This window comes from Pagrus pagrus, assembly GCF_965226575.1.
Source record: "Pagrus pagrus genome assembly, chromosome: 9".
Lineage (NCBI taxonomy): Eukaryota > Metazoa > Chordata > Actinopteri > Spariformes > Sparidae > Pagrus > Pagrus pagrus.
Genome location: NC_140193.1, coordinates 20317404 through 20333137, shown reverse-complemented (window position 1 = coordinate 20333137; position 15734 = coordinate 20317404). Strand labels below are relative to the sequence as shown.

At 43.1% G+C, this 15734-nt stretch overlaps 1 protein-coding gene across 1 annotated transcript in view; it reads left to right on the top strand.

Annotated features, from left to right (window-relative positions):
- Window positions 1-7287, top strand: part of irs2b (insulin receptor substrate 2b) — a 14702-nt gene extending 7415 nt beyond the window's left edge. The window contains exon 2 of the mRNA XM_084362118.1: window positions 4829-7287. Within this exon, the coding sequence (XP_084218244.1) occupies window positions 4829-4833 (5 nt within the window). The 3' untranslated portion in view covers window positions 4834-7287. The remainder of the gene's footprint in view (window positions 1-4828) is intronic.
- The last annotated feature ends 8447 nt before the right edge of the window (window positions 7288-15734 follow it).

The window sequence follows — 15734 nt, the reverse complement described above, 5'->3', positions numbered from 1 at the left end:
TGATCGTGCAACGATTAGTCAGTCGACAGGAAATTAATCAGCAGTTGTTTGATAGTAAATTAATGGAAATGAGAATGGTAATAGCTGCAGCCTTAGAAATGTGTTTTGTTACGGTGTGTTCATGAGCCAATGGATAGTCTGAAATGAGAGAATCAAGCACTGGCTGCTAACCAATAATCTCTTTACTGCAGCATGGTCCTGCAGAGAGAGGCTTTCGGGATTGATATTTTGTGTGCGCATACCGTCATCGTACATATAGTATGAAAGAAAAAGTGCACTTTTCTAGTTAAGGGGCAGTATGTAGAAAAATCCAAATTTAACAATATTAATGATGTAATAATACACACTCAGAAATATTTATCTTTTCCATAACTGAATAAACGAGCTTTTCTCGGAGGAAAATAAGGTCCCAGAACACTGTTTGAAGCTAGAAAGGTGGCAGGGTCCGCCACACATAAACAAAGTAAAACAGTATGAAACTGTGTCGTCCTTTTAAGGTCAGAAAGTGACTCACAAAGTGAGTTTGTTTATTTAGTTTGTTTAGGTATAAAAAAAAAACCCTTTCTTTTTTCCCCAAAACTACATAGTGCACCTTTAACGACCATGCTCATACATCATAGGTTTTACTTTTGCAGCCTATTTTAAGCCTAGAACATTCAACTTTGCCTCAACTCGATTATTTCATTAGATACAGTGTTTTGAGGAACATAAAGTCTTTGTCCTCACCTGTCCAGCGCACCCCTCCCCTCCTCACACACACATGCACTGTGCTCCCGGCCGTCTGATACATAACTCTTTGAGTAAAGTAGGACGGGATGTTCCAGCGTTAGATAAAAACAAAGTCAGCCTACCATCTCCTCAATTTAGCTTGGAGGTAAGAAGGATTACTTTCACTTCAGGATTGTTGAGTAGCTTGTTTTGTCTGGAGGTAGAAGAAGAGATAGAGCTTCTGTGTGTGTTACATGAGTGCACATGCCACATAGAGTAGTACTTGCTAGGCCTGTCACGATAACCATTTTTCATGGATGATACATTGTCTGAGAAATAATTGCAATAAAATGTTTTATTGACATTTTAAGACATTTTATCTCAGGTCCATCTAATGATTATTTTCATTGTCAATGAATCCGTCAATGATTTTCTTGATGAATTGAATTGTTGGATTTATAAAATGATAAATGTCGATCAGTGTTTCCCAAAGTCTAAAATGAGGCCCTGTATTGTTTTGTCCGCAACCCAAAGATTTTTCAGTTTGCTGTTATAGAGGCAGAAAATAATCAAACTTGAAATATTACTCAAAACTGATTAAAATTAACTAATTGTCAGCAGAATGTGAAGAAAAAACATTCAAAGACATCTTTGTATTGTGTTGAAGAGATATCTAGGGAAGTTAGCATGCTAACCAGCTAGCCTGTCCGTTTTCATACAAACACTCCAAGCTCATAGACCGGACCGCCGGCTGCACGGTTAACTGAGATAACTGAGATAACTAGCTAGCAGCAGCTTCAGTTAGCAGGAGTTAGTGGTTACCCTGGTTATATGCTGCCCCTAGTTGTATGAATTCAATAAGTGGCTAATTCCTACATATTGCACCTTCAATCGATTATCAAAATAGTTGGCAATTGATTTAAAAAAAGAGCAATGAATTTTTAATTCTTATTTTTCAGACTTAAAATATTGAAAATATCCGTAATAGATTAAACATAAATAAAATAAAACCACACAACCAAAGAAATAAAATGTGAAAAAAAGGCTTAGGTGCTGCCAGCTAGTTATTCTGGCATCATGTTTGTGACATTCTTATTTAAAAAAACATCTAGGTCAGCAAAATATGGGGGTATGCACATATATCGACATATGCGGTAGAGATAAGATACGTGCGATAAGCTGTTGCTGTCATGACAAAACCAGTGCTTACACACACCAGGTCAGCTCAGCCTACTGGCCTCTGGCCCAGTCAGAAGTTTTTCATTCATAAACATTAAAACGCTTCTCTGTCTCTCTTTGGACCTGGATGCTGTGTTAATGCTGCTCTGTAGAGGTGTGCTGAAAAGTTAAGCATAGGTCTTTGTCTGGATGTTGCTTGTGTGTAATACTGGTTTTGTCTTGTGGATTCTAGGGAGGTTTGGTAGCTTGCAAAAATAATTACACTATTGCTTAGGATGCTTTTACATCTGGAGCAATTAGTCAATGATAGGAAATGTATAAGCAACTTTTTGATTTTGTTAAAAAGACGGCAAACAATTCATAGTTCCAGGCTTTCAGCTGGTGGCTAGCGGCGGTTGTTGTTGTTTTGTCAGACGGACGTGAGGGAGGTCAGAGGTGAGGAGTCAGTCAGTCAGTGTTTGTTTGCTGGAGTCGCTGCTGTAGATCAGGGAGGAGCCAGCGGGGCAGGAATGTAAACAGAGCAGATCTGAGCCTGCTGATCTTCACCTGTCTGGAGGAGGAAACCTGCTCACAACATCAGCTGTGCTGTTTGCAGAAGCTCGTGTGCAGCTGATGATCCTCTTCATTTTCAGAAATACAGCTAGAGTGGTCCCCCCCCCCTCCTCCCTCTGAAACCCATTCATTTAGCTCTGCAGCCACACGGAGCCACTCGAGCTGAGCAGGCGGCGCATCGACAGACATGGGGACATGTTTACTCTGCTTCTGAAGCACCAGAGAGGAGCCTCCTAATACATGCCTACGAGTGTGTGTGTGTATGTGTGTGTGTTGTAGCCCTGAATGGAGCACGGCTAAATTTAGCCTCTGAAAACTAAATAAATAATGAACAGAGAGCTTGGGTGTGTGTGTGTGTGTGTGTGTGTGTGTGTGTGGGTTGGGACAGGGGGCACAGACGCGGGTTGTTGGGAGGGGTGTGTTTGTGTGTGTGTGTGCGTGTGTGCGTGTGTGTGCGTGCATGCTCCAAAAAGGGGAGGGGTCGGGGCCATTGGGTTCATTCCCCTCGCTGGACCTCTGTCCCCTTCTCTCAATAACCCCCTCCCCCCGCTCTCTCCCTCTCCCCCAAATCTCCCCTGCCCACCCACACATTTCTCCGATCAGCATGTGTTTGAATAGTGGGTCCCTGAACGCCTCGTTGTCCTAAAGCAACCATTGTTCACACAATATAATCTTTTCCGTGAGTGTGTGTTTATGTACATGGCTACACCTGGTTGCTAATCGGAGCTGTGAGTGATTCAACTCTCCTTCCCGGCAGATCGCAGTCATTCTCACCCAAGTGTCTGCCTCTACAGGCCACCGGCCCAGCCCCTCCAGTAACGCACACAAACACACACTCAGATTGTTCAGGACCGTCGGTCCCATGACCTCACTGCATTCCCTTTCCTCTCTGTCAGGTTGATTCTGTTACCGTGGTTTTTCCACCACTTCCCACCCCGGTGTTTCTCCTCACTCTGACAGCCGTGACACTGAAGAGAGCTCAGCCAGCACAGGTGGCCTCATCGATGTTTTTATTTTTAGTTCCATATTTTTGCCTCTCAGACAAAACCCCCGAGTGTCAGCCTCTTCAGTGTTGCTCTCTGATGTTTTGGTCATCACAGCTTCAGATTTGACATCAGCCTGTGCTTTTCTTGTACAGCGTGCATGTGTAGGGCAAAGAGAGAGAACAGACGTGTGTGTGTTGGTGTTATGGTGGGAGTAGTTGAGGAGGGGGCAACGGCTCGGACTGAATGAAAGGTTTGTTTTAGAGAATGACGATCACATCCAGCTTTGTGAAAACGGCTCTTGTTTGCGGCCGGGGAAGAGGGAGAGGAGACAGCGAGCGAGGGAAGAAATGCCGCCGCGCAAAGAGGCTATGTGTGTGTGTGAGTGTTTGTTGTGTGTGTGTGTGTGTGTGTGTGTGTCAGCCAAGACTTCCGCTCCCATCTGATAGCTCTGCATGCAAATGAAACCTCACAAACAAGTACAGCGGGGCAAGGGTCAGCACAGCTTTCCACTGGGAGAAAAGCGACACTCTGAAGACTCGGGGTGTTTTTATAGTATGTGAGAATACACAACTGTGGCGTGTGTGGGAGAAAGTTTTGTTTATGTGGCTACAGTAGGTGTGCAATCAGGAATACCTGTGTGAGTTGGCGTGTGTTGTTGTGTTTGGGAGTGTTGTTGCCGTCTCTTCTGCCGTCATTGGAGACTGCCCTGTGTCAGCTGCACAGTGCTAAATGCCACTCTGTTTTTCCCCTGCCGTGAAAGCACCTGCCACTTCAGTGTCTACCAGCTGAGGAACACACACACACACACACACACACACACACATACACACATATGAGCACACAAACACACAAAGGCAGGCGCTTGAAGAGCACTTATTCCTTACTTGGTCACAGAGTAGGGGTATCCGTTTGACCTCCCATCGCTCCTCTATTGCTCCGTCCTACAAAATAAATCACACATACTGTATGTACTAATATTACCTTTAAAGGGGCAGTGTGTAGTTTTGGAGAAGAAATTCAAACTCAGAATTTTAATATTTACAATATTAATAAGTTAAAAAGACAAATTCTGAAATATATGTATTTTTTGGTAACTGAATAAACAAGCTGTTCTCAGAGGAAAATAAGGTCCCAGAACAGTGTTTGAAGCTAGAAAGGTGGCAGGGTCCGCCACATATAAACAAAGCAAAACAGTATGAAAGTGTGTTGCCCTTTAAGGTCAGTTTGTTTATTCAGTTTATTCAGTCATGAAAACATTTAGGCATAAAAAGATCTTTCTCATCGGATTCAAATTTCTTCCCCAAAACTACATAGTGCACCTTTAATAAAAAGACATAGATCTCATTCAGTTCGATTCAACTTCATGACTCACTCGTATTCTTTTCTTCTTCTTCTTCTTTCAGAATGAAGGCTGATGTCTCCTCCAGCCCTCCCCCACCTCTCCTCTGCCTCCTATTCCCTTGAACGTCGGATTTCGCTGCAGCCAAGTGACGAGGTCGCGCAGGCGACAGCTGGACCATGCGCCGCAGCCGATGTCCTTTGACCTCTCCGCCACCTTCGCGGGTCACGGGGACGGCAATCGCCATGGCAACACGGACACTTGACCCTTGCCCCAAATCTTCCCCCCTCCGCTTTTTCTGGGCACCAAAACATTCAGGCGCCATCTCTGCTGCTGCTGTACTAGATGACTTAAAGAATAACTTAACTCTAACTATAGATAGGTAACTATTTATCTCCGTGCGTAGGCCTGCAAAATTATCCTGCAGAATATTGTTTGTTAATTATTATTATTGTTGTTAATGCCATTCATTCACTTTCAGCTGGTTTTCTTTTGGCTTCAGCCGATAGTCGCCAGATTACTGTCACCTGAAAACCTGTGAACCAAACCTGGACAGCACACACAGACACACACACACACACACATGCAAAAAAAACCTTTCATGCATACAGATTACATATATTTATTTATTTATCATGTATGTATGCATTTGACAAAGTGTGTGTGTGGATTTGTATACAGATTGTACTGCAAAAATAAAAGAGGTGGCATTTATGAACATATTTAAAAATCAGATTTAACATTTGCTTAAAAAAAATAAACCTACCTCAGCAAAAAACCAGGTTGGCACCAATTCACACAGTAGAAATATATATAAAATATTTATTTTCAGAGGTGAATGTTTTTTAAAACCACCAATCCAAAGCCTTACTCTAACCATCAGCTCCTCTTGTCTGATGGACCTTTTTAAGTTTTGACCTATAAACACGCAGTATATCAAAGATTTAACCAATCATCCTACAAGACCGAATGTTGACCAGAGCCGAGTGAGAGCCAGCCTCTCCGAGATTAAGTTCCTTCTCTCCCCATGTTACATTTATGACAAGATTATGTATTAAAGATCCAGAGTAATATATTTATTAATAAGCCTGAGATGGACGATTCATACACATTAAAGAGCACCCAGAGGACTTTAGAGGAATACTTGACGTTGAGTCACACATCCAAACACTGCAGCATGAACCAACTGGACCTGACCACCAGATCTGTGGCCTGTCTGAGCCCACGCCTCAGCACCTTTATACACTTTACTCGCCCGCTGTTCACCTGTGACACCCTGCACACCCAGGTTATGTTATTATGACCTGTCACGACAAGAGACGGGAACATGAATGTTTGAAGCTATTTATACAGAGTAACTGGACTGCTCAGAAACTCGCATAATCCCACCTGATGCCTCATTGTGGAGCTCCGTCGCGCAGGCGGGGCCCGAGCAACGTGGCGAACGCACGACGCAACGAGCCGCTCGATAGCTTGAATCCACTTCGAGCTGAGAGAGAGCCAAGCGGGACACACAGGAGCTAATGCATGGTCTTGCACTTACAAACTTTCTAGATTGTAACACAAGACACGTTGAATGTAGTACATGCTATGTTCCGAGCAACAAAACAACACAACTGCAACAACAGCAACAGCGCAACACGCAGAGGTACCGAACGGAAACTACAACACAGACACAAACCAGGGGAAGTGTCTGATTATTTATCTGAATTCACTGGTACATAACCTTTGCCTATATACTGTAAATAGTGCGACGATGTTACAGAGAATTACATTTACGCAAACGCTGAGAACCTTTGAGAGATGTTAAGTTAAATAACTTATGTTGTTTGTACTGTACATAATATGTGTTTGAGTGAACTTTCTGATACAACAAAAGCACTAATTAAGTTATACGCTAACCAGTACGGTTTGGCTTTGATTTTTTTTTTTTTTTTTTCTTTTTTTAAACTGTCATAGGATAGTGTTGTGAGATGGATGCCACTACGAGGACATTTTCTAATGCTGTAATTCTGAAAAAAGAAAAAAAAAAAAAGATTTTAAGAGAAATCATTAATACTTGACATGATTATTAATTCTTGATACTTAGGTACAACACAAATGGCATATATGCAATATTTACACTTTTGAAAATTAGTTTACAAAGACGTACCAAATGTATAAATACTGTTGATAATGTTTGTTAAACCTTCAAAAATCAGACTTTTGCTGTTTGTACGTTTTTTTTCCCTCCTCCATATTTGAAATGAGAACTTTTTTCTGTGTGTTTTTTGCTAATCGAGCCTCTTGATGTTTATGAGCAGTGTTTTTTGCATTTGGATAATGTTTCAAAGTTTTTATTCGGCATCTAAAGGTTATACGATATGGGCCCTGGCTTCTCTTGCTGTGTCTTTCATTGTAAATATTTCATATCTTGCATATTGTGATGCTACTAAGAGATGATAATTTAAACTTAGTTCATTGCTTTAGATTGTATTGATTCTTTATAGACACATGCAATAAATAATGATGTTATTTAAGAAAGCCATTCGCCTCTTTCATTCTTTTCCTCCTCTCCTCCTTGTTGCGTCACAAACATACACTAGCTTTTCATCTTACGGTTGATTGGGCGCTCGCCGGAGCAGATGTTTCAATTCACTGTCCGGCCTCTTTCATTAAGGAAAACCTCATTAGAAAAAGAGACGACATATCTTTGATTTCCCATGTCCCTCCTTGTTTTTAAAGCCCCTGCTTCTCATTGAGAAAGAGCGCATCAAGAAATGGGTGTCGGTCTAACCTCGTGTTGCCTCCAGCATTAGCATTGTTATTGTTTTCTGTGCTTGGCTTCCAGTCCCCACCCCCAGCTATAGTAATTAGACCAGCGTGTTGAAACAGCCCCTGCAACTGGGAGGGAATAAATAACAATGTGATAGGATTATGATTTTTCACCCTTAGCCATATGCTGTCAGATTATTCATTCTCGCGGCCCTGCTAATTAAAATGGTAATTAATGCTGAGAAGTATTTGTAATTGTCTACAATGGTGGCTAGTGGTGTGTGTTTGGATGGGAGGAGGGGTTGGCTTTCAGGTTTGGGACATGACATGTTTGTACTTAAATCCCAAGTATGTGGGCAGTAAAGATGAAGCGGGGTGGAGGAGAACAGCTGGAAAGAAGGGGGCGGGTTGTAGACAGGTTGACTGACGGATGGAATGATGGCCTGGAGGTAAAGTCTCTTCCATTAGGCAAATTTGTCCCAGAAGCCAGAAGGCTAATGAGAGCAAACTCCCGGAGAGCAAAGTGTGACATATTCTGTAAACCAAACCTCATCTATGACTGTCCCCCACACTAGTCCTGCTCTCCTTCTTCCTGCTAAAGTTTAATTAAAGACTAATTTATCTCATTAAATCATAGAGAAGGGATATAGGGCAAGCTGCTGGACATTTAGTGTCTGTCTTTAAAAAAGAACTGAAATACTGTGTGCCGAAAGAGTCAAACAGAGGATAATACCTGAGCTTAGACTGTACGTAAGAAAATGACTCAGGTATTTAAGATAAAACAATGCAAATGACTATGACAGGGAGATCATGTGAACTCAATGAACTTGCCTGCCTGTGAATATCCTCCACATGTCAGCTGGTGTGTGTGTTTGGGAGGGGGGGGGCTGGTTGTGCATCAGTGGATAGGTCCATACGAGCAGCGTAAAGTAGCCGCTTGCCCCAGGGAGTCATCGGCCTTATGGACAGGGACCTGCAGTAGCTCCACAGGAAATGGCTTCCTTCCGGAAAGCTGTCTGGGACACGGCCACTACATTAGTGTCCGCGTGTGTGTGTGCATGTGTGTATGTGTGTGTGCCATTTGTGGATGTCCCCCACAACAATCGGTCCTCAGTTGGTTTGTGTGACCAGCCTCAGCTGACGTGCATGCACATGTTTTCTGCATGATGGTGTGCATGTGGGAGGCCGAGTGCATTAGAGAGAGAGAGAAAGAGGTTACTTTGAACAACAACAAATAAATACATGTATTCTTCCTGACTGGGAATAAAAAATGTGACTACCATTGTAACCTCCACGAGGGCTGACTTTAGACCCCCACATACTGTGTGATAACAGCATTCTTGCAGTTTTATTGAATGTCACAATCTCAATCTTGGTTGCAATCTACGTATGTCAGACCTTACAATATCACAAATGAGGAATGTCAGGCTGTGTGACGAATGCTTAGTGAACGGTAGCACTACGCTGTAAATAGAAAGAGAAAAAACGAAGGCAGAGACACATTATCGTGAGCATTTATTCATACACATCTGACACTGCCTGAATTTTGATATTGATGCTGTTTTTGGATCTAAGTCAGTCACTGTGAAATGTGCCTCAGAGATCTTGGACCTCTGTTTTGGACTGAAGACAGAAGATTTCACCACATTTCTCTAATGACTGACTTAAAGATCCCCTACACACATATATTAAGACATTCATGCTTGAGGTACTTGACCTTTACTTACTTTACTTTACATAAACGGTATGGTCGATAACTGATGACACATGAGGGTCTTGAAGGGATGTCCTGTTTCATAGGTGGAGATTTCGAACCACTGTCCCTTGTAACTCTGTTCTGAGGGGCAAAAGGGCACTCGCAAACAAGGGTAGGGCTAAAAACTGGAAAAAGGGACTGAGCCAAAGTTGGCGATCGTGGTTTCCTTTCAGCACAGGAGACACCACAAACTGTGCTGGATGCATCCCTAGCTGAATATTTGTATTTCATCAAACTCAGACGTGGTCTGGTGCTGCACAGATTCATCTATATTCAGGTTCCCAGAGATTTCCCACAGATCCAACGAGCAGGAATGCAAACACTTCTGCATACAGGAATGTTTTCACCATATTTGTATATATACTGCATGGGAGAGGATGGATGACAGGTTCACAAGAGAGAGAGGGAGAGAGAGAGAGCACGTACTAGGAGGCAAACCCATTTAACTCTTGTGTGTGTTTATGTGCGTGAGTGTAAAAGATCCTTCTTTCGCTGTGGGCACCATTCAAATAGCCCTTCCTATGTGTTTCCACCATGGTGAGTGATTATCAACTGCTTATCTCGCTCTCTCCCTCGCTCCCTCAGATACTGTACACACGCAGCGCTTGAACACACCTTGTGTCATCTTCTCAGTGTTGCATAATCGGCCCGCTAAAGTACACAAGAGAGTAAACAAGAGTCAACTTCCTGTTTTCTTCAGTGAAATCTGAGAATGCAGAAACTGTTTCTTCCCATCCACTTTTTAAACACACACACAGACACACACAAACACGGATCACACATGCACACTGTAGTAAACCTAGTAAACAAACGGAGACGACAACGCCTGCATTAGAGGAAGAAAAATGATCTGATCTGAATATTTGAAAGAGAGAGGAAAGACGAAGCTCAGAAGGATGTGGTGGTGCCACAAGTTCCCAGACGCTGAAACTATGATTCTTGAGAAATCAGTCAGTATGGAAGTCCCAGTTGGGTCTGACCCAGCATATATTTCCCAGGAATGTGAGTGTCTGTTGCTCACTTGCATGTATTAGTGTGCGTGTGTGTCTGCGTGTTTCTAAGTATACACATGTCTGTTCGGTCAGCCTGTTCAGCGGACATTCCCAGCTGTTTTCCAGGTAGCGTTCTCACGCTTCTTGTGCATCTCCTGTTTCTCACACTGGCTGCTTCGACTGTAATCTCTACCAACACACACAGAGAACACAACACACCGCCCCGCCTCTTTACCTGGCCACGGGTGAACAAAAACCCACCTTACAGACTCTCACACACACCCCTTCCTGTTTCCGATGATAGAGAGGGCACGGGAGAAAGAGCACGCTCACAAACAAACACACGCACACAAACACACAATGGAGAAGGGATATGTAAAAGGTGAAGAGGGAGGAGCAGGAAGAGGCAGGTACGAGGGGATGGAAAGACAAAGAGAGAGCGGGGGAGGTGGAGATGAGATGTGGGAATGTGCGGGAAGCCAGAGGATGAGCTCATGCTGCGCTCCCCTGGCCCCGCCCACTGTGCGTGACTCATACTTGGCAGGTGCGTCTGCGTGTGTGTTTACAGCTGCAGGTCAGTTCAGGGTGTGTCCACATTGCACTGTTGGGGAACATGTTTCCTCAAGCACAGGTAGAGCTATTCATCACACATAACAGCTTCAATTTTCAACACCGCCCGGCCTAATCAAAGTGACGACAGAAAGGAAGAAAGTCTTCTAAAAAAAAATCCTCTGGAGGGTAAATTTGGAAAACGGTAGCCCCGCTGAGTGTGTGATGTAAGGGTTACAAATTTGGAAACTCTTGAGTGTGCAGTCCCTTGAAAGTAACCACATCCTCCAAGAGAGCGCAGTATGAGGGAGATTTTTTTAGGAGCGGGCCCCCGCTACTAGTCTTGTGTTCCCCTCCCTGCTTTTGCCTCAGAGTGATGGATGTGGTAGGTGGAGACGGCACACGACCTGCAGACAGCCACCAGTTCCTTAGAAGGAAACACCATCTGCTTCTTTTGGCTGCTGAGTGTCAATACGCTGCATGTGTGTATTTCATTTTGGGGTCATGCGTGCATGTGTTCAAAAATGAGCCCTGGAGGAGTCACAGCTCAGGCTTCACCTGTGGCAAATAAAAGTGCGTCACGTTCTCTGCTTTGAAAGAATCCTTTTGTGCTGGAAGCCAACTTCGTTTCGAAATAGTAACAAAAAGTACACTCTGTCACGGACATCCTAACCTGCCAACAATTCACTCTCTCAGCAAGGTCGACCTTGGTGAAATTCCAGTTGACAGACATTGCGGTAATTTCATCTTTTACAAACCTCTCTGGCATTTCACCCTGGATATCTTTCAGTCTTGTTGTTTGTTATCCTGTAATGCAGAGGACAAAAGGTCAAATACTGTAAGTGTGTACACAACATAAGCAGGTCTTACTCAACAGTGGAGTCTCGATGTGGTCTGGCATGTTTATTGTTTAGAGGTTTGCACAGCCGTGTGGGGACAATCATTACCCAAAAGCACAAACACAATCATGCATTAAGTCAGGTTTGCACACGGCTGTTTCAGGGTGTTCTGGTCTGGAGCATCTGAGCAAAAAAATATCAGAGTCACGGTTAAAATCACAGCATGAAACCATTTTGGCATTTTAAACTGACTCTGATTTCAGAAAGCATACAAGTAAATCTGACGTAATGAATGTGTGTATGTCAAATGTCCAAAAAGACGAGAGCGAGAAACAACAGAGTAGATTCTTCAGTGTCTTCACCTTCATTTTGTATCGAGGTATGCAGACGCCTCACTTATTCACACTGTTTTAAAACATACTTGAGTAAAAGTAAAGACATCGTTTTAAAATATTACTTTAGTAAACGTGATGGCTCCCACTGGAATAGCACTTGAGTAAACTCTTAAAGTATCAAAAGTAGTTATCTGGCAATGGATGTATTTAAGCATAAAAAGTAAAGTAAATAATACATAACTTACATATGTGTAGATACTGTATACTGGACGACTATCAGATCCCATATTCATAAATAATACATGTAAATGCAGTATGTAATCTGAAAAGTAACTAGTAACTAAAGTTATCAAATAAATAAAGTGGAGTAAAAAAGTGCAGTACCTGCCTCCAGATTGTAGTGGAGTGAAGGCATAAAGTAGCAGAAAATGAAAATAATTAAGTACAAGTACCTCAAAATTGTACTTAAGTACAGAACATCAGTAAGTTTACTTAGTTACAGAGTGTTACCTTGAGTAACATTATAGATTTCTGTGGGTTTAAACATTGTTGGAAACAACTCGGATAAAAAGTGCACAACTCAACACCAATATATGACAAAGGTCTTGTTGTTTTTAGACGTTTCAATGCAGAAATCTCACTTAGTATATCTTAAAAGTGAGTCACATTTGCTGATCAGTGGCCACTAAGACCACAAGTGGCAAAAACATGATGGTGGCACATTTGATTTTCCTGCATTTCCCAGCATTCTCTTGAGTCACTACACTCTGTAACATGACTGAGCTTCATGGGACCACAAGCACCAAATCATAAACATGTCTCCTGCTGATGTACAATGTGTTTTCCATTTTGACTTTTGGGGATGAAACCAATGTATTTTGTATCGGTTACATGCTAATACCATAGCATAACATTAGCACAAGTAAAGAAAAGGGTTTAATCTGGCAAACTGACTTCAGTTCACATAGTGATGTCTTTGTGAGGGTTGCTAACATTAGCTAACACGAGACACTATAGCCTTGTCAAGACTACCGACCCAAATCCAAGTTTTTTTGGAATATCCAGATTGTATCCAGATTGATTTTAGGAAGTCTGGAGAGCATATAAAACCACATGAAATGAAAAATGGAAGTGGTTTGAAATATCTACAGATGTGTCTCAGTCCGGACGCTCTGGCCCCTCACATGTCTTTTGTGTCACTTGCAAACACGACACATGACAACAACGTCAAATCCAGAGTCATGGAAGTGCATCAGAGCAGCTGAACAGAATCCATACTGCTAGCAGGGCGGCATGAAAGACGACACGGAGAACAACAATCTGTGAACGGTCACAGTGAAATAAATTGTTTTCTCTGTGACTTGACAGCGTGATTGTTTGGAGGGTGAGATGATGGATCTTGGTGTTGGGAAGCTGCGTCACCAGCGTTTATAGTTACTGATGCCGTTACCACAGCAACGCATGCAGATAGGTTGGCGATGTCTGGACACAAAACAGTGCAGACAGTCACTTTCAAAGATCTGAACTGAGAAACAAATCTAATTTGTTCCTGCCAGTGTCTTATGGTGGACACTATGTATAACAGTAGTGACCATAAATCGATGGTCATAGCAGACCAAGTGTGGTTGTAGCAGCAAAATTCTTGCGAGCAAGTGTGCATTTTGCAGCTTATGATAACTTTTCATTTGTTATTTTTGCATTCAAAGGTCACACATTCTCACTTTAAGTGTCAACAAACCACTGTATGACCTGTGGTAAGAAAAACCTGGTACATAACATACAGACACAAGGAACACAATTATGGCTGTACCATTTCAGTGCCATGACAAATACTCCACAGACCCACTAATGAGCCTCTTGCCTCTACATGCAGATGTTTATAGTGTTCTTCAAGTTACAGTTAAGAGTCGGGGTGATGTTCACACTGTTGACCGGTCGAGGAAGCAACTGTGGAGTAATTGCTGTTGTTGTCTGAGATTTGACGGCTGCATGGCCGACCATACAGGAGAGCTGTGAGTACGGGGATGTGCTTTTTGGTAATGCAAGATCGCTGTTACTCATTATCATCATTATTACATATTATGATTTTTTGTTTTTTTTCCCTTATCTGCAGTGTTTTATATGTTCATGAGCAAAGTCCATGTCAACAGGAGCTCCTCTCTCCCACAGAAAACACTGCTCCTGAAACGCCTCGTCACTTCTTACTCTCACTACACCATCATGTCACACAATTGCATAATTCATCGCTATATTTCTTGTAGAAGTGAAGCTAACTGGATGCAGAAAACATGACAGAGCCAACCAGAGATGCTGTGAGCGTTCCTGGCTCAGGCATGTGTGTGCTGACCAATGAGAGCAGACTAAGGGCCTTAAAGAGACAGACGTTTCAGACAGAGGGCTGCAGCACTGGACAGCATCAGTATATCGAGGTGAATGAATGTGCAGCCGAACATTTTTATCCAATGAATCTCAATTTTGCTTCTCTTCCATAAAAACATGAAAATCTGACAGTGATTTATTTTAGACCGACATATCGTTGTGTTATGAACCTTATCATATGTATCTCCTGGTGTTTGTCTGTATAATCACTCCTCCGTCCGTTCAGCACTCTCTGTACCTGTTCTTAAACTGTATTCGTCATCTTAAGTGATGACCACAAATGTTTCGGTTCCTCTAATCTCCGTGTTGCCTCTATCTCAATTTTTCTTTATCTCTGATAATGCTCTGAATTCTCCGGGCTCACGCCTTATCTCGGCCGCTTTCCGCGTGACGCACAGAGTCGAGCAAGGACAGTTCCTATGCAGCGCTGCGACAACGTCCTCGAATTCGAATAACTCAGATTGACTCTTTTTAAATGTTTCTATATTTGTAAGGGACGCATGAGTGGGAGGAGAGCGAGAATGCGAGCTGAAGGACAACGCCATCACTGCTTACGTTCAAATGTTGAGTTTTAACACCTCTTGTCACAAAAGACACATTCAGCCAGTGCGTTGACCCCTACAGGAGGTCATTATGCATGTGTGTGCGTGTGTGAGACAGAGAGTGTCTCATATGAAAATACAAGCAAGTCATAAACAAGATAGGTGGACGGGAATGGAAAGCAGAGCTCGTAAGGAGTGGGAGGAGAAGTGAGGGGGGATGGGAGTCTCATTTGGGAATTACCACATTATTATATGAATGATGGAGGCTGGTCGTGGTGAAGGGGAAACACACAAGGTTTGTTCTTTGGAGGCAAAGTAAGAATTAAGGAGAAAACAGAAGCTCGGACTGAGATCCCCACTCGACTATTCATTTCATTGACAGCAATAACAGAATGGGATTGGAGACACAAAAGATTTCCTTGTCTGGCTTCTCCTGTATCAGTGTAATGAAAGCTGGCCTCCATCATTGAGATCACACAGCAGGTTTGCTGAGCGCTCCAAAGACATTGACACTGTGTGGAAGTGGGCCATCAGTTTCCTTCAATCACCCTAATGTGGAGGGCTGTGAGGCTGACAGCCATCTATAGCCCAGTGATACCCCTCCCCCCCCGAGCGTTAATAAACAAACACACAGCCTCCCTCGGAGTCCCCCAGGTGGCCTCAGTCAACACACTGAATGGAGCATCACTCAATGATGGATCAAAAGAAAGACCATCCAGCCATCGCTCATCTTCTCTTCCCCCGTCCTCCCGGTGATCCTCTCCTCCGCTCCCGCTCTCTCCATCCCTTTGATCCACCTTCTCTCGTTTAGCCCCCCCGCTCAT